Raw genomic sequence first — 24,035 nt, 5'->3', positions numbered from 1 at the left:
AACCCATAATTAGTAATCTGTGTAGCACCACGAGGTGGTCGCTTACCAGGAGAGATCTTAACCTGAGTCTGTCTTGGAGAGGAGAAGCATGGCGACTGCCTATGGTGACTGCCTGAAGCATCTGCCTTCTCTCTCCCAGAATTCTGTTCTGTCTACTCCACCTACCTAATTTTCTGTCCTATTAAAGGGCCAAGGCAGTTTCTTTATTAACCAATGAAAGTAACACATAGACAAATGACTCTCCTCCATCACCAAATTCCAGCAAGCACCAGAATCACCTGGAGATCTTGATAAACACAGATCACTGGGCTTCAAGCCCTCCAAGAATATCCATGTCTAGCATGTTTCCAGAAGGTAATGATGATGCAGACTGCTCAGGGACCACACATCAAGAGTCACTCACTGGTCAAAGTCAATTCAATCGCCCTTTCTTGGATGCTTGCCTTCCTAACCCCTCTTACAGCTGGGAATGGTCAAGTGATCCATTTCTACTAGATGAGACAGAAAAAGAAAAAACTAAGCCACGCTTGTGTATGTGTATACACCTGCCTACACATGTACACACACAGTACATATGCAAACAATACAACGAACTTTATACCCTTTACAAAAATTAACTCAACATGTAACACAGACTTAAACTGGAACTATGTAACTAAGAAACACCCAGACAACAGAAGAAACCTAGCTGACCTCAGGCAGGACTCGTAATAACCTTTTGAATAAATACCAAAAGCACATGCATGAAGAAGTGGTCAATATGCTAGACTGTGTGAAAAGAAATCTGTCATGCAAAAGATGTAGTTAGGAGAATAAAATGACAAGTTATGCAGAATATTTTCTGAAGTCACATCTAATGAAGTCACATCTAATAATCAAAATATTTAAAACTCAACAATTTGAAAAAAAACAACTTGACTTAGATATGGGCCCAAGACATTAATAGAGCTCTATTAGCTGTCAGATCAGCATGTGAGAATATATCCCACGTCATATGTCATTTGGGAATGGCTAATTGAAATAAGGAGTGACCACAACGCACTGATTGGAAAGTATGCAGACAACACCAAATGTTGTCAGGGAAGTGAGGCAACAGGAAGGGCAAACTCTCATTTGTTCTTTATAGAAATGGAAAGCGGTGGTGGTTTGGGAAAACAGGGGGAGGTTTCTTAACATGAAGCATGCTCATAAATCCAGTGCCGAAGACAGAATGTCTACCATGCCTGCAGAAGATAAACTACTTCAGTGCCCAGGCCCTGTGACACAGTGACCTATTGCTCCCATAATTACATAATGTAATATGGCTGACCTTTCAGGCAGATTGGGGTCACTGGCTTAATCTAATCTGTGAATCTTCAAAAGCAGAGACCTTTCCCCCAGATGGGCCAGAGTGGAAGTCAAAGTATATCCAAAGTATTAGGAGGATGCAGAGCATCCTTGGTTTTGAAGCTGAGGGGGCCCGTGTAATAAAGCATTTGGGCAAAACTGAGAAAAGGGCTCTGTGATAGCCTGAATGTAATTGGCCCCCATAATTTCACAGGGAGTAGCACTATTAGGAGGTACGGCTTTGTTGGAATAGGTATAGCCTTGTTGGAGGAAATGTGTCACTGTGGGTCAGGCTTTAAGGTTTCCTATGCCAAGTGTCTCAGTAGACTTCCTGTGGCCTGCATATCAAGATGTAACCAACACCACATTTGCCTGCATGCCGCCATGCTTCTTGCTATGAGAATAATGGACTGAACCTCTGAAATCATAATCTAGCCCCCCAAATTAAATATTTTCTTTGTAAGAGTTGTTGTGATCATGGTGTCTCTTCATAACAATTAAAAACCCTAACTAAAACAGGTTGTACCAGAGACTGGGTGGGGTATTGCTGTGACAGACCTGACCATGTTTTTGTTTGGAGGAACTTGGACTTTGGTACCTTGGCTTATGAAAGCAGTGGACTGCTTTAAGCACTACTTAATAGACCACACTAGTAGGAACATGGAAGACAGAGGTGCTAAGTTATTTGAACTCTTGGAGGCTTACTCAAGAAATTTCAGAGAAAAACTTTAGTATATGGCCTAGAGATTTTTCTTGCAATACTTTGGTGAAGAAAGTGGCTGCCTTTTGCCCTTATCTGAAGAGTCTGCTTGAGGCTAAAGTGAAGAATTTTGGATTCAGCTTTGGATTAGTTCAATCGATAGTGGAAATCTCGAAACAAATTATTTATATTATATAGACTCTGTTATAGACTCTATTATAGACTCTGTCGCATGTGGTTTTTAGTGGTAGCTCTAATGAAGATTTATAAAGAAGAGGAGCAAGCTAAGCAGGGTAAATTATGAAATGAAAATTTTGAGGAGGAATGAGGACCAGGAAGTGGAATAAAGCTAAATCTTGTGTTCAAGAAGATGAACAGATTAAGAAATAAAATAAAGGGAATGGTGATCTCAGGGCAAGATCCCACCCAGCTACGTTTTCAACTTGTAAAAAGGAACTAAAGAAAAGTTTAGAGCTGGGTATGGTGGGGCACACCATGAATTCCAGCACTGGGAAGATGGGGGCTGGTAAATCTCTGAGTTTGAGGTAAGCCTAGTCCACAGAGAACGTTTCATCACAGCCAAGTTTAGGCAGTGAAGGACAGAACACTGGTAAAGATGTAACTGAATGAGGGGGCCATGTTCCAGCCCCAGGAAGCAGCAGAACTTGGCAGCTTTGGCCACGTGGTTCTGACTTTAGAGTCAAGCACAGAAGAAAGGAGTTATGGAATTTGCCTCCATCCCAAAGAAAGTCACCGAGACCAGGCATGTGCCAGAGGTGTCCCTGAATAGAGGCCCAGAGAAGACATTGAGTGAAGCTGTGGAGTTGAAGCCTGGACTGCCTTGGAGGACCTAAAATGTGAGAGATGCCAGTGTTGTGGGATACCTGCCGAGGAGAGCCGCTAACAGGGAGCCGAAACCGCCGAAGAGAAAGAAGTGTGCTCCAGTGAACAAAGCTGAATGGAGTTGGAGATTTGAAGAGCATTTTGGCATCAGACATGGAGATGCAGAGTTTAGAGTTTGCCCAGCTGGTTTTAGGTCTTGCTTTGGCCCAGTGTTTCCCCTCTATGATGCCTTCCCTGTGATTTGGAATGGTAATGCATATCCTGTGCCTTTATATATTAGAAATATGTGATTTTCTTTTTTATTTTGACTTTACAGTTAAGAGACTGTAAGAATCTCAGAAAAGACTTTGAACTTTGTACTTTTAAACATTGTTGAGAATGTGATCGACTAAGGGGACTTTTGAAAATGCACTAAACGTATTTTGCGTGATGATATTATTACAAATTTATGGGGGCCAGGGAGTGAGATGTGGTTAGTTTGAATGTAATTTGCCCTCACAATCTCATAGGGAGTGGCACCACTAGAAGACGTGGCTTTCTTGGAGTGGGAATGGCCTTCTTAGAGAAAGTGTGTCATTGTGGGGGCAGGCTTTGAGGTGTCCTATGCTCAGGATACAGCTGAGCATCTCAGTAGACGTCTTGTGGCCTGCATATCAAGATATAACCAATACCACATCTGCCTGCATGCTGCCATGCTCCCTGCCATGATGATAATGGACTGAACCTCTGACGTTGTCATTAACCCACCCCAATTAAATGTTTTCTTTATAAGAGTTCCTGTGGTCATGGTGCCTCTTCACAGCACAAAAAAAAGAAAGAAAAAAGAAAAACTAACTAAAGGCTCCTACTTACAAACCATCAAGGAAACGGGGTTTTCTGTCCTACAACCACAAAGAACCTTGTTTGTAGCTATTTCCTCCAGATGGAAGCATTGCCTTGTGGGAGATGCAGAGAGGATCGCAACTCATGAAATTCCCAGTATTTGTGAGGACCCTGCTGAGGTTTAATAATCAGTAAGCAACTCCTGAGAAGGAGACTCGTCGGTAGTCTAGCTACCCACAAACTGTGCAGGGAGCTCCACTGTGCAGCGTTTGTAAGTTGTCACCTTTAGAGGTTTTAGTAATGCAGGTGCCTGAGTCAGTCATGCTTCCATAAGTAACCCTTTGTGCACGCTCCTGTAAGCAACCCCAAACTCAGCTAGCCTTAGATGGAATCATTGCTTTGGTTTGAAATTACTTCCTCCATCTAAGTTGAATAGAAAGAGTACCCACCCCAGGAAAAGTAAGGCAGTAATTACTGTTTTCCGAATATGAATGCACGTGGAAGCAGGAGCTTCATCTGGCCCAACACCTTGACTTTGGCCTTGTTGATACCCTGACCATGGAAGACATGGCTGCTCACCTTCCTGAATAACTTCCTGTCTTTGGCGGTGCTGCAAGGACCTGAATGGGCCATCAGCATAAAAGTGTAATGTGGAAAGGCTCAGACCTGACCCCAGAGTCTACTGAAGGGCCTTCTGGAAACAACTCAAAAGAGAATAGCATGCTTCCACTTGTAGTCTAGACTGCACTACAGGAGAGTGCACTCCCACTTTGGTTGGCAAGCAGTAAAATGATTGCAATCTCTTGCCTGACGTAGAACACAATAACTAAATCTGCTCAGGGCGACTTAAAAGCTACAATTCAACCCTTTCTTCTATGACCAAGGAAAATGAAACCAACAAAAAGGGGAAATACCAAATCCGTCATTTCTCCATGGGAATGCTCTAAGAAGATTCTGTTTCTTCTGAGTCTTCAGCCACCGCGTCCATTTCTCCCTAACTCAAAGGGCTGTGCCGATGGCTAAGAATCACCTCTGAGGAGTTCAAAACAGCCCTTTGTAGACAAAGTCCCTGTGTCTGGAGTTAAGAAGACCTAAACCTGTGAGAAACTGAGCACCATGGTTTCCATGGTGACCGCTGAGGAGACAGGTGCACATTCTAATGAGGTTGGCTATTCAGCCAGCACCCAGGGAGCAAAGGCTGTGGGACATTCCAGAAAAATTCACAAATACACAAAATCTGAGTGAGTGGCTAGCCTGCCAGCGAACTCTCCTCTCAGAGGGGACAGCAGCTCTGAGCTCTGTTTCTGGTCCTGGGCCAAGTTTCTGCCAAGCCATTATTCCATTTAGCCATCACCAAAGCTTTCTAAAGTTGTTCTGTGCTCTGTTGCCTTTTGCTGATGAAGAAATGGAGGCAACTTCACAGGATGTTGGGTTTTTGAATGTGACTATGGCCCAGCTATGCATCTGATGAAGGACAGAAAGACATGAGAATGACATCAAAACCGAGTAAGAGCGCAGAAATGGCTAAGCTAACCACAAGTTTTATGAAATCAAATGACTAGGGATGAGTTAAAGGGCACTGGCAACCTTAGATCCCCCACATCTATCATGCATGCCTGCTACAGAGGTCAAACTTATCATCATTAGCAAATAAACTCCTTAAGTTAAAGTTCTGAAGAGGAAAATAGGTACTAAGATAATAGCAATGCTCCACGCCTTAGCATAAAGGAGAGAACTGGTGTCCTGTTGTTGAGGGAATGTTCAGCATTGAGAGGCAGAACAAGGAGGAGCCATGAAGCAAGAGACATGAAGCACAGAATAGAGGACAGAGAAGTTCAGAATCCAGGATCCCCCGGAGACACTGCAGAAATAAAACAAGTGAAGGCATTCTAACAATGAAACAAAATGCTTGTATTTCTCTGTATCATTTTTAAAACAGTAGGGAAACCATCTCCCGTCTTTTTCATTTGTTAAGTATTTGTATGTACATGAACACATGCACGTGCATATGTAAACATAACCCATAGGTGGAGGCTAATGTGATCTTTAAAGGCGAGGCCTTTAAGGGGTTAAGTCATGAGGGCTCCTCCACCAATAAAGTAATAGCCCTTACAAAAGAGTCATCCTCCAGTGTCAAACCCTTTTTCCTTTCCACCCATCCTCCACATGAGGTCTTAGAGCCCTTCTCTCTAGAGGTCACAGTGACAATTGCACCTTGAAAGGGGAGCGCGGCCTCTCACCAGGCACCTGAACCTAATCTTATACATCGAGTCTCCAATCTGTGGGAAGTAACTTTCTGCTGTTTAGGTGCCTTCCAGCCTCGGGCTTTTCATTAGAGCAACTTAAACAGACTAAGGCATTTAGTGTGCCTCCCCTCTACTGGGGATATCCGTGTTGGTAGCCCACACTTAACCTTCTTCGATTTTGTACTCACACACCACCACAAGTACTTATACCACCCACCACAAGGCAGGAAGTTATTCCAGAAAAAGACATTTAGGTACAGTCCTCTTTCTACAACTGGCCAAAAGATAAAACACAGTCATAGCATCCAGCTGTTTCATTTGGACAGAGCCCTTGCTGCTGCTTCTAAACCGTATTAGGCCAAAGCCAGCGAACCCGGTAATGAGAGTTTAAATTGGCGCAGTACTCACTCGGAAAACCTTTTCCACTCTTGCAATGCTTTTGCCAAAGATGGTTCCAAGTTGGTCTCCAATTCCAGCCAATAAGAAACCAAAGAGCGGAATCCCAAAGATGGCATATAAAATACAAAAGATTTTGCCTCCTTCAGTGCTTGGAGCAATGTTCCCATACCCTGGGGAGAGAGAGTGGAGAGAAAAAGAGGGAAGGCGGTGAGGTGGCAGAGAAAGTAGAGCGTTGACCAAAGAATCCTCAGAATTCATGTTCTCCAAAGCCCTTTACATTTCAAAGCAGTGCCCCCTCGCTTCTCGCTATATAAATAGTCTCCGTGTTTCTGAGAACTTAATATATTTAAGAAATGTGTGGTCAGCCTGAATTGCATTTCTAATGGAAAGTCATACTTTCCTCTTAAGAAATATCACACATCATGGACACAAAAAGTTTCACCTTTGCCTCTCTAGACAAAAGCCCTTTCTTATAGTATCATCCCTCAGGCATCCCCTTTGCCTGGTCTCACCGTGCTCAACATCAGCTCATGTAAAGCAATAGGTGTTGAACATTAAAGAAGAAATACGGTCTACTACAAACTCAGATGGGACAAAAGGCTTGTCTTTCCCTAGCCCAGAAAACCTGATGAGTAAGCAAAGGCTCTGTGTCTCTTTCCCCCATTGACAGTGAAGTCTAGTTGTGCCCAGCTCTCTTTACTAGAAATGGCACATAGTCCCCAGATCTCGTATCTCCACCCACTACCCTTGCACCCAGAACAATCAGAGCCAAATAAATGTTTGTGGATGGAATCGATGTTTGAACACAAAAGATTCTATCTATAGTCAGGCCAATTAAAATGAGTTTCACAGAGAATAGTTGTTCGAAAATATGAACATCGGCATTCTTAAGAGGCTTGCCATCATGTAAGTAATTCAAGTATCATGAGTATTAGACTTTGTAGTGGTTCGGAAGAAAATAACCCCCATACGCTCATAGGGAGTGGCACCATGAAGAGGTGAGGCCTGTCAGAGGAAGCATGTCACTGGGAGCAGGCTGTAAGGTCTCACTTAAGCCAGGCTCATTGTGACAAGTCACTTCCTGCTGCCTGAGGATCCAGATATAGAACTTTCCACTCCTTCTCCAGCACCAGCTGCCTGCAGGCCATGCTTCCTGCTATGATGATAATGGACTAAACCTCTGAAGCTGTAAGCCAGCCCCAATTAGATGTTATCCTTTGTAAGAGCTGCTGTGGTCCTGGTGTCTCTTCACAGCAATAGAAACCCTAACTAAGACAGCCTTATTCCGTATAAATGGGGCTTATAATATTAGTACAATTTACATAAGATGTAATTGGTATTCATTTTCTTGACAATTAGCCTTACATACTTAAAACGGCCAATTAATGTTCTCCCCCAATTCAGACAGCTTAAGTGAAGCCTGGTTTTGAATCCATGCAATGGATGAGGTATTGGTCCATGGCAAGAGACACATTAGAGAACATAGCAAAAAAAGAACAAAGTTTTCAACATGACGAGAAAAGAAAATACGTTCTTGGTTGTCCATCATTCATGCTCCCATAGGCCTGCAGAGTTCGCTGATAGACTCTACTTGGCATGAGTCACTTGGCTATTTTCCTTAACAATTTTCTGTTCAGAATCATTCAAACCTCTTACCACAACTTATTTAAATATCCCTTTCCATTTCTTAGATGAGTGTGCAGGCAAGACTTCCTAATCTTATTTTCTTTTGCTCACTATCATGTTGATTTAAATGTGCAACAAAGCTCCTGGGACTTTTTCTCTAATGCTTTCAGGAGTTTACACAAAACGATCTTGCCAAGCATACTCACCTAGATTAGTCTGATTTTCACGGACCTATTCTGTTAGAAAGAGAACGAGCATGCCTCTGCAGCTTCCCATCATAGGGGCTGGAGGTGAGCCTTGGAAACATTCTAGAAACTTGTAGAGACACTAATAATTTTAGCTTGACTGTCTCACAACAGCCTCGTTTCGGGGAATACAGATTTTCTTTTAGCCTGTCTCAGAAAAATATTGCAGACGTAGGCAAATTGAAGCCCTGACCCTGCTGAGTGTGCATTTATTCATCCAGACAAGCTCTACACATGTCCTGAGTGTGCTCACAGAGGATGCAGGCGTCACCCTAGAAGCACCAGCGAAAAGCAAGGAGGTTTCATATTCACCTCATAATACCCCCACTGTCCTTAGACCTGTGGAATCTCTCCAAGACTTAGGGTATTGAAAACATTAGAGGAAAATGTGAACTAGAAGAGTATTTGGTGGTAGCAGTAGTAGAACTGACCAATATTTCGCAGATTAGAATACCAGAGTAAAATAAAATTGAAGTTCTCCAGTAAGGGTGTTAATAAGGCAATATTCAAATATGTCATGCATGCACGTATGAATGTATTAATGTATACAGTAGATACAATGTGTGTGTGTGTTTGTTTGTGTGTGTGTGTGTGTGTGTGTGTGTGTGTGTGTGTGTGTGTACCATGAGCTGCATTAGCTCAATGACTTAAGTGGATCCATGATCATGGCAGCTAGGTGGTAAATGCAGTGCTTCTTAGGCAGCAAAATACCATTGAGGTTGAGAAATAGAGAGTTTACCTGCTGCTCGAAAAGAACCAAACTGGCACATCAGAAATAGACATAGGGAGAGCAAAGGCAGTCCAGAAGTCCCTCTACCAACTAGGGCTTCTGACTCTAAGCAAAGGATGTCCAGCTGAACAGGAACACAGAGAAACAACGAGGTTGTTGTAGCAGAGGACCAGATGGGTCTTGGTTCTGATCATCCCTGAGTAGAAAGCATCTCAATGTCCTTAAGGAAAAAGCAAGTGTTTTTTTTTAAAATATTTATTTATTTATTATGTATACAATATTCTGTCTCTGTGTATGCCTGAAGGCCAGAAGAGGGCACCAGACCTCATTACAGATGGTTGTGAGCCACCATGTGGTTGCTGGGAATTGAACTCAGGACCTTTGGAAGAGCAGGCAATGCTCTTAACTGCTGAGCTATCTCTCCAGCCCCCAAAAGCAAGTGTTTAAAGACATGATCCTGAGACACAAAGAACTTTCCACATGCTTCTTAGGTGCCCAGATCATATCTGTGCCACACCGTGACTGTGGAAGCCACCTGTCCACACCGGGATGTTCTATTGCATGCAGGAGCTGTGCAAGTCAAACAGGACCTCACACTCAGAAAGGCCCTGTGTTGAGGGCAAAAAAGTCTTTGTGCACATGGATAAACACTGGGGAAGCCAGGAAAAGCTAAACACATAATTTATTTTTTCAGTGGAATGAGGTATATAGCTGTTCTTCCTAGAATGCTGGGAATGGCTGTAGTTTACATCCTGGTGATTCTTGGTTGTCAGATGAGCCAGGCTCTGACCTTATTTCCCACAATTTATGCTTCAATTGTTCCAAACTTAAATCTTGAACATGACTTCCATTCCATAAAACTCATCCTTAGGAGTGATGTCACTAGAACTTTACAGCTAGGTGACTTCTATGTTATCTTAGGGTCAGGCCAATCTCCCTAGACCATAAATCTTGGGCACTATATCTGAATCAACAGTACTTGTCTTTGTGAAAAAAAGCAACATCTACTTTGCAAAGAATCTCAAGGTAAACACGTCTTAAATTTATTGCTTACTTGGGACTGAGTTAATTGTTATCAGAAAACATCTTTTCGAAATTGTTTTGTGCTTAAATATGGCTAAAGTAAATGATCTGGCGTCAGACTCTTGAAGTCCTGGACTCGCACCAGCTACCTAAATCAGATTGAATTGAGATTCATTCTTCTCTTGCCTGTATTATTTCCCTTACAGCTGTAAACCCTAAGAGACCTTCCATAGTCCTACGCTTGATTAAATGTTCTGATGCTACCATGTTGATATTCGTAATTACTTTTTAATAATGAAACACGTGCTTCCATTTTGCACCAAGCCCTGCTAGTCCTGGTAGGTGACACTGGGTGAATGACAGAAGACTCCACTGCTTATTTACTGTGACCTAATGGGTAAGTTAATTAACTCTTCTGGGTCTGATTCTTACCATTAGTAATAATGTGATCATTTCCTGCCTTTCTGGAAATGATGGTCCATGTGAAAGCATCCACACACAAGAGCAAACATCATCTCTCCAGCTTACAAAAGCTGGTTGCCATGGGTCCACCAGCAAAGGCAATAATCAAAGGCAAGAGGGGCTTCATATCAGAATCAGATATGAAGAAATAAATAGTTGCAAGGCACCTTTGATCCAGACCAGTCTTTTTTCTGGTTTGAACAGGTTCCTAAATGTATTTACTTTGCTGGATGACTATTCCCAGATGCGCAGCGGAGACCAGTTCCAGGAGCCCGTGCAGATAACAGAGTTCAAGGATATTCTATTCTCTTATATAAACACCATATTTGCATATAAACCTAAACACTTTCTCCCATATAATCTAAACTACTTACAATAGCTAATGCAATGTAAATGCTATGTAAATTGCTGTTAGACTGTATTGTTGAAGGGATGATGAATGGAAAAACAGTACAGTGTGCATACATTTTTTTCATTTGAATATTTTCAGTCCATAATTGGTGGACTCTATGACATGAAAACACAGATACAGAGGGCTAATGATACAAGCATAGTCTCTGCATATATCAGCATACAAAAGGCTCTTTTGAGAAGTGTATAGATACTGAGTAATAGGGTCACTTTTCAGAAAAGACCTTTCGTACATATGTAACTTCATGCTGCTCATGAGAGTCATGAGGAGAGCCCTGCAAAGTTCTGTGCCCTTTGACAGAGCAAAGGACTTTTCCCTTCTTTGAACCTTTCCCAAGGAAACAACTAATTTCCTGCCTAAAGGTTTGCACTGTGGTGTTAAGAGGGTCACAAAAGTAGAAACATATTAATCCCTCCACAACATGTGACTACAGTATGAAAAGTGAGCCCAAGGGGGCCATCGAAGACGGGCTTTGCAATGAACTCCAGAGCTCTAACATTGCTAATAAGGGAAGCGTGAACAATATTGGCTTGCAAACTATATGATCTGGAGCAAGCAGACCAGGATATGAACTGCCAGTTAATGAGATAAAACTTCCTGGGATAACTGTTCCACTTTCCTGACTCCTGGAGAGTGAGCAACTTCTCAGAAGCAGCTGAAGAATGACCACCCCTGAGATTACTTACAAGCCTCTTTGCAAGTCTTGAAATGAACTTACCATAAGTACATGGCTTTTTTGGCAGTTTGTTTTCTCACCTCATTCCTACTTACATTGCATCAAGACATTTCATCTTAACTGCTCTAGCTGTCTGGCTTTGTTATGACACTTTGGAATTAAATTTTACTCAGCTAAATAGTACTCAACTTAGAATTCATTATGTCTTAGTTAAAAGAAAGAAAGGGAAAAGTTACACAGGACAAGAACCCAGCCTGCTATAATCTTCGAGTGGTGGGTTATATTTTTGTTTAGTTTTGTTTTTATCCTTGCTTTGTAGTGGTTGCCTGCTGGTAGCCAGCATCTTTGTGATTTGGAATACGGGAGTGATCCTATATATACAACTGCTTAGACACAGTGGCCAGCCTATTTCCACAGAGGTAGCAGCCTCTCAAATAGCCAAGACGAGGACACATGAACCCAGGGGCTCATCTAACAGGGGAGCTCAGTCTAAGACTTAAAGCAAGATCATGTGGCCCAAAGATGGCAGCTACAGTAGCCAAAAGAATCAGTCACTTGTCATGGGGTCAAAAGATACTCATGGACCCTTTATCAACTCTCTTCTGTCTGTGTACATCGGTTAGAAATGTCTAGATTATAGAAAATCCAATGTAGACTAGCTTAAACCTAAACAAAGGGAAATCCCTCTGACTCTGGAAAAATAGAAAATTTAATGTTTCTTAGTACTTTTGCAAGTAGCCCCATTCAGAGCTCACAGGCCGTGAGCAGGATCCACTTACCTCTAGCCCTTTCCTTACCCCAGCAGGGTTAGCTCAAGTCTAGACAGAGTAACCTACCAAGGGAAGTGAGGGGCAGGGGCTTGGCTCTTCCTTCTCTGGGTTTGCCACCAGGGAGGAAGTAAGGAAGCCATTTCCTCTAAAGTTCAAGCGAAATCCCTAGAAGTTCTCATTGGCCATCTTTGAACTGATTATTCTGGCCACAGACAGAATTGCTTTGTATAGATATCATCATTCGTCTCCAGAGCTAGGGCTCATGAGTGGAAAGGGAAGATTGTAGATACTGTTGTTAGGACAAAGATGAATTTAAAAAATTTATGAGTGATGGGTGGTCAGAACACTGAGTGTCAATAAATACCATTAGTGCTTTTCTGAAAGCCATACCGATACTTCAGAGTCCAGCATAGATAAGGTCCTATCAATATCTCAGAAAAAACTCTAATTTAGCAATTTCATACAACAAAATGAATAGGGATTTTTCGTCTATTATATGTAATATCCCCTAAAATCTCATGGATCCAATACTGGCACTTGAGAGCCTTTTCCAAAGTAAATCTTTTGAAATGGCCAAGACTTTCTCAGTTTTAATTCTCTTACAAATCCTCTTAAAATACATGATGCCTTTCTTCATTCTAATAACCAGACTGTCAAACACATTCTAACATGACATCATTCTTTTCTGATGGATGACTACAGTGTCCTTGGATTCGCTGAAGTTCATAGCACATGAGGGTCCAGGCCACACGCTTTCTCTGTTGGGTGTAGGGAGTTTGTGAACTCCAATGGCCTATCCTGATTTGGAGGTCATAAAGGCTTCTAGGTGCAGATCTATATGCATAATGGACCCTTGGAACTCTGACAATAGCTGGTGTTAATGAGTTTAAGAATTGCAGATGTGAAGGTTCTATGGTGATATGCAAGATATTCATGAGTATGGCAATAGGATCTGGACATTTCTGGCACCCTCTCCTCAGCTGCCCAAGAAACTAGCTGGGGGCATCTTCCTGGACACCTAGGAACCCCTCTAGAGTCAAGTCTCTGCCAACCCTAGAATGGCTCCCTTAATTAAGATATATAATTCCTTGTTTTCATATCCACCCTTCCTATATCCCAACCATCCTATTCCCCCAAGCTCTTCCCATCCTCCACTTCACACTTTTCTCTCCCCATCCCCCCATCCCCCCATCCCACCCCACCCCCAAGTTCCCATTTTTTGTCCGGCAATCTTGTCTACTTCCAATATCCAGGAGGATAACTATATGTTTTTCTTTAGATTCACCTTCTTATATATCTTCTCTAGGATTTTTTTTTTTACAAATTATAGGCTCAATGTCCTTTATTTATGGCTAGAAACCATAAATTATGAGTGAGGACTGAGAAACCAAGGACAACGGTGATGAGCATGAACTCTACAGCATGGACGGGCTCACAGTGAGCCTTGTCAGTTTGGTTGCTCACCTTCCTGGACTTAGGGGGAGCTGGGAGGACCTTGGACTTAACGTAGGGAACCCTGATGGCTCTTTGGCTTGGAGGAGTGGGGATATGGGTGGAAGGGAGGGGAGGGAAGGGGGAGGAGGAGGGGAGGAGATAGAAATTTTTAATAAAAAAAGAGAAAAAAATAAAGAAAAAAAAGATGAACAAAACAAAAAAAAAAGAATTGCAGATGTGAAATAGCTTGCCATCTAATTAGATTAGAGAGTTGGTGGTTAATTTTAGGAGTTTACTTGCCTGGATTGTGACTACTCAGAAAACTGGTAAAGCATTATTACTGGATGTGTCTGCAAAAATGTTTCTAGATGTTTCCACAGGGCATTGTCATGTGAGTATATGGACTAAGTTTGGAAGATCCATCCTCATTGTGGGCAGGATCATTGGCTGAGGGCATTATAGAACAAAAAAGTGGAGGCATAGAAAAGATATCTATCTATCATCTATCTATCTATAATCTATCTATCGATCTATCGATCTATCTATCTATCATCTATCTATCTATCTATCATCTATCTATCGATCTATCTATCTATCATCTATCATCTATCTATCTATCTATATATCTATCTATCTATCATCTCTCTCTACCTCTCTCTGCCTGTGTCTCTCACATAAGCATATACAACTCAGAAACATTTTGCTTCTCCTACTCTTTGACATCAGAACTCCAACCTCTCTGACCTGTAGTCAATAGGATTTATACCACTGGCCTTGTGGATTTTCAGCCCTTTGGCCTCATTCTAAGAATTGTACCATCAATATCCCCGGATCTGAAACCTTTGAACTCAAATTAAACTACCCAAAAGCACCCCATGGCTTCTATTGCAAATAGCTTGCCAAATGGACCTGTCTTGGGATCCTGATTGCAGAAGCCAATTCCTCTGCCCCATGTCTATGCACATATCACTTAAAGTTGACAAATCACATGCTAGAAGCCACACTAATTGTGTTAAGGCAAACACTGAAAAGATGGTAAAATTGTGTCAGCTAAAATTGTGTGGTGGAGAAAGATGGGAAAGGGAAATGTCATCACTCATAATCAGGATCTATGCATACTGGCTAATAACTAGAACATAAGGTTATTATATACTATTATAAAATAACCGCTAAGACAAAATTCACAGTACTTGAGTATCAGAAAACAAAGAATGCATAAAATAATGCTGACACTGTCACAGAAAGACAGTAGTGACAGTTTCTATGAGGGTCAGCTGCAAAGAGCATGTGCAAGGGTCTGCTCCAGGCAAATACCCAGGTTTTTATGTAGTCAAACTATCCTAGGAAGATATCCACAAGGAAGTGGACCAGAAAGGAAGAAGGAGACCAATGCTTCCACTTGCACAGTGGGAAGCTCAAAAACAATCCCTAAAACTAAAAATTCTAGAAGTAGCAGTACCAGTTTGGTATTTAAGACCCCAGAGATGGGCACTGAAACCATCAGACAAAGAGATGGAAGTTATTTTCTCCAGAACAATAAAAAACTAAAGAGGGGGGGAAGGTGTTTTGTTCCCCCATACCCAACTTTGTAGAACGTTTTCATACCACTGTATGAATTCTACGAAGAAGTGCCATCTTTACAATGGAATCTGAGCACAGCAGAGCAATCTGAGTTCAACCGGTCAGGCCGTGCCTTCTCCCGTTGCCTTGGCATTAGGTTCCTTCGGTTGAAATGCTCTTCATTTGGAAATCTCTACCCTGCTCTGGTTTTTTACTAAAAGTACTCCAACAGCTGTGTTCACTGGGCCAAGTAGGGAGAATCTGGTACTACAGTTTAAGAAGACAAATTTTCTCTACCCACTCCTCAGAAGGGTCTGCAGAGGAAAAAATATTAGTAAATGGTTGGATACCTATGGTCGTGATGACAGTTCCAGCAAAGAAAAAGGCACTTCCGAGGTCCCAGTGGCTGCTGCTGTTGGAAGAGTTTCCTACCGGGCTGACTCCTGCATTGTCAGCATCGAGCGCATGCTGCAAAGAGAGGGAAAAGCACAAGTAAGCATCTGATAAACTGCCATGCTGCTCAAGAACCTGCGAGGAGCTAGACACTGGCGATGAAGCAGAAAAACGTACAGGCTTCAAGTGGCATACCATACACCCGTGAAAATCAGAAGAGGACGTTTAAGTGAGAGAAACATCTAAGATTTAGAGTATTTATATAAAACTTTACATAAGTTTATATAAGACTTACAAGCATGGGTGGCCTCAATTATATGAAATGCACACACACTGCTGTGTGTCTGGATAGATAGAATTGTAGACATCTGTCTACAAGTGCTCGTTTCTGGAAAGGCAGGCTAGAGGGTTCTTTTTCACTCACCCTTTTCTGTGTTGTTAAAGTGCTTTCCACTGAGTTTCTTCCAATAGTAGAGGAGTTTAAAACTCAGGCACCAGGTCAGATCAGCTTGGTTCTGCCTGTTATTAATACCAGAATCTTAGATATTTTACCTCAACCTCTCTAAGCCAAATTAATTTGCTTGCAAACTGAAGGTGAGACCTTCCCTTGCTATAAGGAATTTTTATTTTGTTTTTTTCCCCCCCAAGACAGGGTTTTTCCATAGGCTTGGAGCCTGACCTAGAACTACCGCCCTGTACACTAGGCTGGCCTTGAACTCACAGAGATCAGCCTGCCTCTGCCTCTCGAGTGCTGGGATTAAAGGCGTGCGCCACCACTACTCAGTAACATAGTTATAAGGCTTTAATGAGGTGGTCCCTTTAATATTCTCAGCCCATGACTGTCTTTGTTAGAATTTACCAAAGACAGCCATGTGATTCAGGGACATGGCTGTTCAATGTATAAACATCATAAAGTGGACCAACACAAACAAAAATTACTATGATATCAATAAGTTTACTAGGGCCACCATCATGTACGTGGCCCATTTTTGACTGCACTGTTATGCAGTGCGTGGCTATAACATCAGTTCCCTAGGTATCATTGTGGTGCTCACCCTCACCCCCATATATCACTATTTTATTACATTATTGAAATTGAAACTGTATTTGGGGAGAAGGGGTGTGCAGGCACCACAGTGCACAGATGGAGTGCAGAGAACAGCCTGTGGGAGTCAGGTCCCTCCTCCCAGCATACAGGTTCTTCTGAAGGAACTCAGATAATCAGGATTGGCAGGAAGCCCCTGTTACCCCAGGAGCCACCTCACCAGTCCTGCCCTCATTTTATTAATCAGCCTGGACCAACTCCTCAGTGACCACTGGAATCCCATACTCTGCCTCAGTATGGCCACTACATCCTCTACAATGATGACCCATCCTCATCAACCCGCAATGGAACTGTCGCCAGTCATTGGGGTGCTCTCTCACTCCCTCGTGCCTTTGATTACACTCTGCCACAAACTATGCCCACCAAACAGGTCTAATTAAGGTCCTGCGTCTCCCCAGTGCCTCAATCTACATATCACTGCTCCACATATTATACATATTATTACTCCCCTTCCTGAGTTTATGCTTGTGCACCAATTTCAACATAACCCTAAAATTCGTCCCCCACTTCAGCATGAGCAGAAGAAGATAAATCCTCTCGGGAGCCCTTCCTGAGCTGGTCCTGCCATCCTGCTTCAGGTTGGGTGCGGAGGAGTTGATATCATGCATCCCAGGCACCTGCAGTCCACAACTGTGAACTGTAACAAGAAGCCTTCCACCTAGGAGCTCCAAGGAGGAGGTGACAGGGGCATGAGCTGATTAGAGAGATTGAGACTCCATATTTTGGGCAAAGTTGGAACTGCCCAGTGTAGAGAGGGCAAGGCATAAACAATAAGACACATTTCTGTGTCCTCAACAGTGCCCGTTAAGCTTGGCTCAGACACACAGTGGTTGTCACACATTGGAGGACAACTAGAAAGTCCTTATTCTCTTCAGTATGAATGCTTAATGAGATCACTCAAGCTTTCTAGGACAGGGATAAGTGACCTGTTCTATAAACCGCCACACAATGAATATTTTATTTAGCCTTGGCGGGTTACATAGAGTTTCTGTTGTTTATTTTTTTTCTTTCTGTCCTCTTATAAATAACTGCTTAAATATGCAAAAATACCTTTCCTACTTCAGAGGTGGTATGAAAAGAAGCTGTCGGATAGATTTTGCATGTAAATAAAACTGAGTAGGTGACAGGGTAAAGACAGTCTCTGTTTTAGTCTTTAGTCCTCCTTGACCCTAAGGAAATGAAGCACTATGAAGGTTAGAGCTAGCGGTGGTTTCTGACATAAACGCAGGCACCCCAGAATTTAGCAGCAGCTGCATGGGCTGTGAAATGGCTTGAATCAGCGCCGGGTGACAGGACTACTTATTAACCCGGCGCTGCATTCGGATCTACTGTGCAGTGGTACACGTACACATGGGTGTGCATGTATGTGTGGCGGCCAGAGGTCACCGTTGGGTGTCGTCCTCTATCACTCACCAGCTTGTCTTAGAAACGAGATCTCTCACCGAGCCTGGAGCTCACCAACTGTCTAGACCAGCTGGCCAGCAAGCTCTGGGATCCACCTGTCTCCCCTTCCTCAACACAGGTATTGCACATGCATGCCATCACACCTGGTCGTTATGTGGCTGCTGTGGTCCTGATACTTGCACCTCAGGCTCTATGCCAACTAAGCCATCTCCCAGTCTCTCCTCTGTTTTTGAGGGAGACAGGCGGGGGAGTTCTTTCCAGTGCTAAACCTCACTTTCATTGTGCTGTGTGAGAGCTATCCAACCACGTCAGACAGTCTTAACCGAGGCTTAGATCCATCCTCACTATCTATCCACCTCCGAAGACGCCACTCACGAGTGATACCTCCAGGACAGTTCTAGGCCTCAGTCACTCGGGCTTCAAATCACACCACCAATACCTAACATTTCCATAGAACTTGAAAGAGAGTTTATGTTCAGCCGAGTCTCCCAGTGCTGAGAATTTCCCACAAACATCATAAAAAAAAAAACCCAGTGCCACACATAAAACATGGATTTGCAAGAAAGACAAATGGAAGTGATTATTGCTGCATCGAAAGATCTGAAGTAAGATGCCTCTTCAAGATTCACTTTTCTTGAATAATGCAGTTAATGGATATTTGATGTTTTTGCATGCAACCTTCAAAAGAAGTGTTTATCAACTGAAAGGGAAGGAAACTAACACTCTTCAAGCACCGGCATTGAGCCAGGCACATAAGAAGTACCACCAAGTTTACTCTCTACCCAAATCCCAAGAGGGTGCTATCGTTCCCACTTCAGCAATGCTGCAGCAGGCATGGGAATGTTAACTAATACATCTGAGGTCGCAAAGCCAGGAAGCAGTGAAGCCTTGACCCACACCCTGTCTAGCCCAAAGCGAATGGTTTGGCTCCATTCTCTACACACGATACCCAGAATGCACTCCTTTTCCCCATCCATCCCCATAACCATATGAAGATCAAACATGGCCATTGTCCTAGCACATAGGCAGGAGGGAACCTCACGGCGGTCAGTAGCTTGGGTACTTGCTAGGAGCACCTCCATCTGATAGTTTTATATCTGTGAAGTAAACGCCCTTCTTTCCCCTAAACCATATATGAAGTGGGCAATGTACACAAATGCCCAGGGAAGCCATTCTAAGGAAATTGTATAAAAGGGTTGCTTTGGGCCCACTGATAATTTGGACTAAAACCACTAGGAGCGAGACTTGGAAGTAGAAAGAAGGTGAAAATGTGCTTTTCAGCGAGCCCCCAAATTCTTGGTAAGGTTTTAGATACTTGATTCTATGTAAAATTAAAATGAGGTTAAAATGACCAGTAAACCTGGTTAAAACTGTTATCACTTGAATTTGGAGGATCAACTCTTTAAATTGTAGCTGATAAAAAAAATACTGCATTTCTGAGGTACCATGTATATGCTATACTTTGTGTAATATTCAAATACAGCAAACATACTTATACCCCCAAACAATTATTATTTACTTATAGAGAAACTACTTAAAATTTATCTAGCATTTTTAAATTATATATGATAGGCACATTGTTTTAACTAAATAGCAGTAATTCTGAATGAGTCTATGGTTTTAACATTAATTTGTATTTAAAATTAATTTTATTTAAAATTAACTTTATTAATTTTTAAAGTACTATCCAATGATTTTAATGGTCTGAGCTTGAGTAAACACTATATAATTAAATGAATTTTTAATGCTTTTATTATCTTTGTATTCATGCCACCAAAGTCAAGCTAAAGCTGGGTGTGGAAGTATGCACCTTTAATCCCAAAACTTAGGAAACTGAGGGAGAAAGAAGAGGAGTACAAGGCTACACATAGAATTCTAGGCCAACCTGGGCTTCACGACACTGTCTCAAGACAAAAAGCAGGAGGGATATAAGAAATCATCCAGGAGATCATGAACATTTGAGCAATGACTCAACAGTACTGTGTACATTGAGTTTAAAAGACATTACATGGGGCTGGGGCGACAGCTCAGAGGTAAAGCACTTGTCTCGAGGTTTAAGGCTTTAGCTAGATTCAACTCCAGAACCTCCAAAAAAAATAAATAAAGTTGTAGGTGGTGAAAATTCAACCAACATTTATATCAGTTTGGGTCACAGCCTCTGACTTGGTGAGCATGTTCTGTTCACCTACAAATTCAACCACAATCAAGTCCAAGAGGTCTTAGAGTAGACAGATGGCAAGGGATGGATAGATGATAGATGGCTGGGAAATGAGGTATTGAGAGATGAGAGATAGAGAGATCATAGGAGATGGTAGGCGATAGGTATGCTATTGATAGATGGTTCATAAGTAGAAAGATAGACAGATGATGGATGGATGGATGCATGAATGGGTGGATGGATGGATGGATGGATGGATGGATGGGGAGGGAGAGAGAAAGAGAGAGACTACTTATAAGAAGACATTACTTTGTATTCTAATTCCACTCTTTGTTGATATTCCTGTTTGGCCCCTGAGTTGGAATTCTAGCACCAACCCAGCTGCCTAGACTGGGTTGGGCGACTCAAGAGGGCACACTACAGCAAGTATTGAAATGAATGAACAAGCTAAGGTAAGGGACATAAGCGCACAATCTTTCCTGGGAGAGGAAAACATTTCTACTTCATAGTATATGAGATGGCCATTAAATAACAACCACCACCCCATAAATACATGCGTGGCCATGTGAAATGATTTTTAAAAAAAAAAAAAAAGAAGGAGGGGGGAAACAAAAACAAGAAAGGGAACTGACTTGGAGGAGGGCATAATCTAACAGAATCTGTATCTCTCTCCCGGCACCACTATATTTCTGCACCATGCAGCGAAACCACAGGGAAAGTATAAGAGAGAAGCTATAGCCTCCCAGAAAAAGCCTGCTGTGGGGTAAACAGGGGAGGGAGAGGTGACTCCTCCTTGCAGGACCCCTCGCCAGGCTCCTCTGTCGGGATGCTGGGATGTGTAAATCACACTTCCATACAACACAAGACGCCATCATGAGCGTTAGCACTGCACAGGGATAAATGATGGCCCACAGGGGATCCATAACTGTCTGGGGCTTTTCTTCTATGATCTGTGTGCTTGGTGAGATCATCTGTTTCTTTCTCTTCTTAGGAGGCACCATGAAGACAAACAACCCAAGAGCCGTAATCACCTGCTTGTCTTAGATTAGCTGAAGAAATCAACAGATTTGCGCCACACGCATGGGCGCAGATAGCTAGGGTAACCGTTGGATTTATTGTCCTAACCAGGACATTTCCAGAACAAAGACTGCATCTGTTAAAAATTAAACTAGAAACACAGCTCACGTGTAATCCTGGCCACAGTCATTTTGCTAATAATTTACACCACAGGAGAAAAAGAAAAGACCATATCTGAGGGTACACTCACAGCTCCCGGTCCCCAAGGTTCGTCCCTACAGGGTACCGTCAGTAAAGGAATTGATGAATTGGATATTTGGTCAGGGGGGTGAGGTGGCATGGTGTGTGAGTGTGGGAAGTGGCTTCATACGCATACTAAAAGTGAGCACGCACTCAGCTATGAATGGACAGAGAAGGAAAGCCCTAAGCCCAGTAAGAAAAGCACAGGAAACCGCATGCCTTACAGCCCAAAACACCCTCGGTGGTTCAAAACTCCAACAGTGGGGTGGTAACCCGCCCTCCTTCCTTTAACGATAGAGGTGAGAAGCAGAAAGATGATATTAATTTGTTTGCAAACCTCTTTCCTCCTTTCTCCTGCCTCAGAAGTACTCAACACATAAATATTTCACAAACTCAACAAGGAGTATGCTGGGGCTGGGGGAGGGGAATTTAGCTGAAACAGAAAATCAAACAGCAACGCTGAGAGCCAGAGGAAGTCTGGAGCCCTGCTCAGCTAGGCAGGCTGCCAGGGTCAGAGACGTCCCCGCCTCAGTACAGACAGGTAGAGACTGATAGAAATGTGACTCTTGCAAATATAAATAAAGCCACAAATATTTGGACTGTGCAAGTCACCCAGCTTCTGAACTTGTTTTCTCGTCTGTAAAATGAGGAAAGACTATCTCCCTTACGAGGTCGTTGTCAAGGCTTTTGGAAAATGTAGGAAACAAAGCCTGGTGGTGGTGGCGCACACCTTTAATCCCAGCACTCCGGAGGCAGAGGCAGGTGGATCTGAGTTCAAGGCCAGCCTGGTCTGCAGAGTGAGTTCCAGGACAGCCAAAGATACATAGAGAAACTCAGCCTTGAAAAACTTAAAAAAGAAAAAAAAAGTATGGAACAGTTCAGAGAGCAAACTCTCATTTGATGATGATGATGATGATGATGATGATGATGATGATGGAAATGAATCCCTTAAGTTCCTATGAGTGCACATATTAACCCAGCCCACACAATGACTGTGTCTCCACGGGACATGTGAGACTGAGAATAGTGAGGGACCTGGGCCACAGCTCACATTTGGAGGATGGCAAATCTAGCCAGTGATGCTGTTAGAATGGTCACCATGAAGAACATCGAGCCAGACTCTGGAAAGTTGGATCTGTCTATCCTGAGGTGTTTCTGATTCCCTCCCCATCTCAGATCACTCCGTTCACCACACCTGTCACACACCAGGTCTGGGACATCTCAACTGCTTGTGAGAGAACTAGAAGAACAGAAAGGAGGCTAAGATCATCTTCTGCTCAGGCAGAGGGTCAATGTGATGTTAGACCTCTGCTGGCCTGGGAGAATTTGACACAATTCAGAGGCCACCCTAACTGCACCACCTCAAAGCCCTCAACAGCCCACCCCACCCCACCCCATCTTCCTGAGATGTGCTCAGAAAGACAAAGGGAGAGGCACCCGTGGGCTATAGTGACTATCACCATGGGGTTTCTTTCCTGCTGCTTTGAATATTCAGTTATGTGCAAATATTAGCCTTTCCTCAGATCCCAGGAGAGGCGGGTAGCAAGCTTTCATCAGGACTTTATATCCTGACCATAAATCTAAAGCGAAAGCCACCTGCAGAAGGTAGATGAGCAGCAGATCTATTTATAGGATTAGAGAAACCCAGGATGAGCCAGCAGACATCCCTAGCCCACAGTCTTAAGACAACCTAGACTTTCTCATGATCCCAAGTAAATCATTTGATCAAGGGGGAGCGGGTTCTAAAGCTCAATTTATTAATGCCTGAATATAATGACTAATTTAGCTAGATATTGTCATGGAGAACCAAAGACATTGGGGGGAGCTTATTTAACTTCTTTCTAAATTGTGCCATATGACATTGTAAAATTTCTCCCCCCACCTGATTGTTCAGAAGAACAAAATAAACCACAATGAAAACACCAAGTCCACTAAGAAACTAAGAATATATGTGTCAACACTGATATGACCAATAAACTCTCAGACAAAATAAACATTACCCTTTCATCTTGGTTTGGGCTCAGTCTCTACAAACCAAGTAACACATTTTCAAGTAATGTTGAAAATTACCCTGGTCTCGAGGAGAATATCCAATGGATGCTCCACAGTCTGGCAAGATGGCTCAGCAGATTGAGGCACATGCTGCTAAACCTGACTGTCTGACCCCTGGGATCCACATGGTGAGAAAGGGGTGACTCTTGAAAGTGTTCTCTGATTGCCACAAAGGCTCGGCGACATGCGTGCCCCCCTCCACCAACACTCAATAAAAAATAGAATTAGGAGAATAAGAATAAAATAAATAATCAAATCACTGACTAGTCTACGTAAGCAATATGAGCATAGAGAGAGTATTAGAGAGAGCCTGAACTTAGTAGATGATTAAAACTATGCCTCCACAGAAGGAGAGAGAACATGAGCAAGGAAGTCAGGTCCGCGAGGGGTGC

General features: G+C 42.8%; 1 protein-coding gene across 1 annotated transcript in view; it reads right to left on the bottom strand.

The window, feature by feature from the left end:
* Positions 1-24,035, bottom strand: part of Kcnk10 (potassium two pore domain channel subfamily K member 10) — a 126,461-nt gene that overhangs the window by 39,496 nt on the left and 62,930 nt on the right. The window contains exons 3-4 of the mRNA XM_038338114.1: positions 15,625-15,742; positions 6,346-6,506 (exon numbers count right to left, since the gene is read on the bottom strand). Coding sequence (XP_038194042.1) covers positions 6,346-6,506; positions 15,625-15,742 — 279 coding nt within the window. The remainder of the gene's footprint in view (positions 1-6,345; positions 6,507-15,624; positions 15,743-24,035) is intronic.

Source organism: Arvicola amphibius, chromosome 7 (genome assembly GCF_903992535.2).
Source record: "Arvicola amphibius chromosome 7, mArvAmp1.2, whole genome shotgun sequence".
NCBI lineage: Eukaryota > Metazoa > Chordata > Mammalia > Rodentia > Cricetidae > Arvicola > Arvicola amphibius.
Note: the sequence above shows the minus strand (reverse complement) of the source record. Positions and strands in the feature narration are given on the sequence as shown.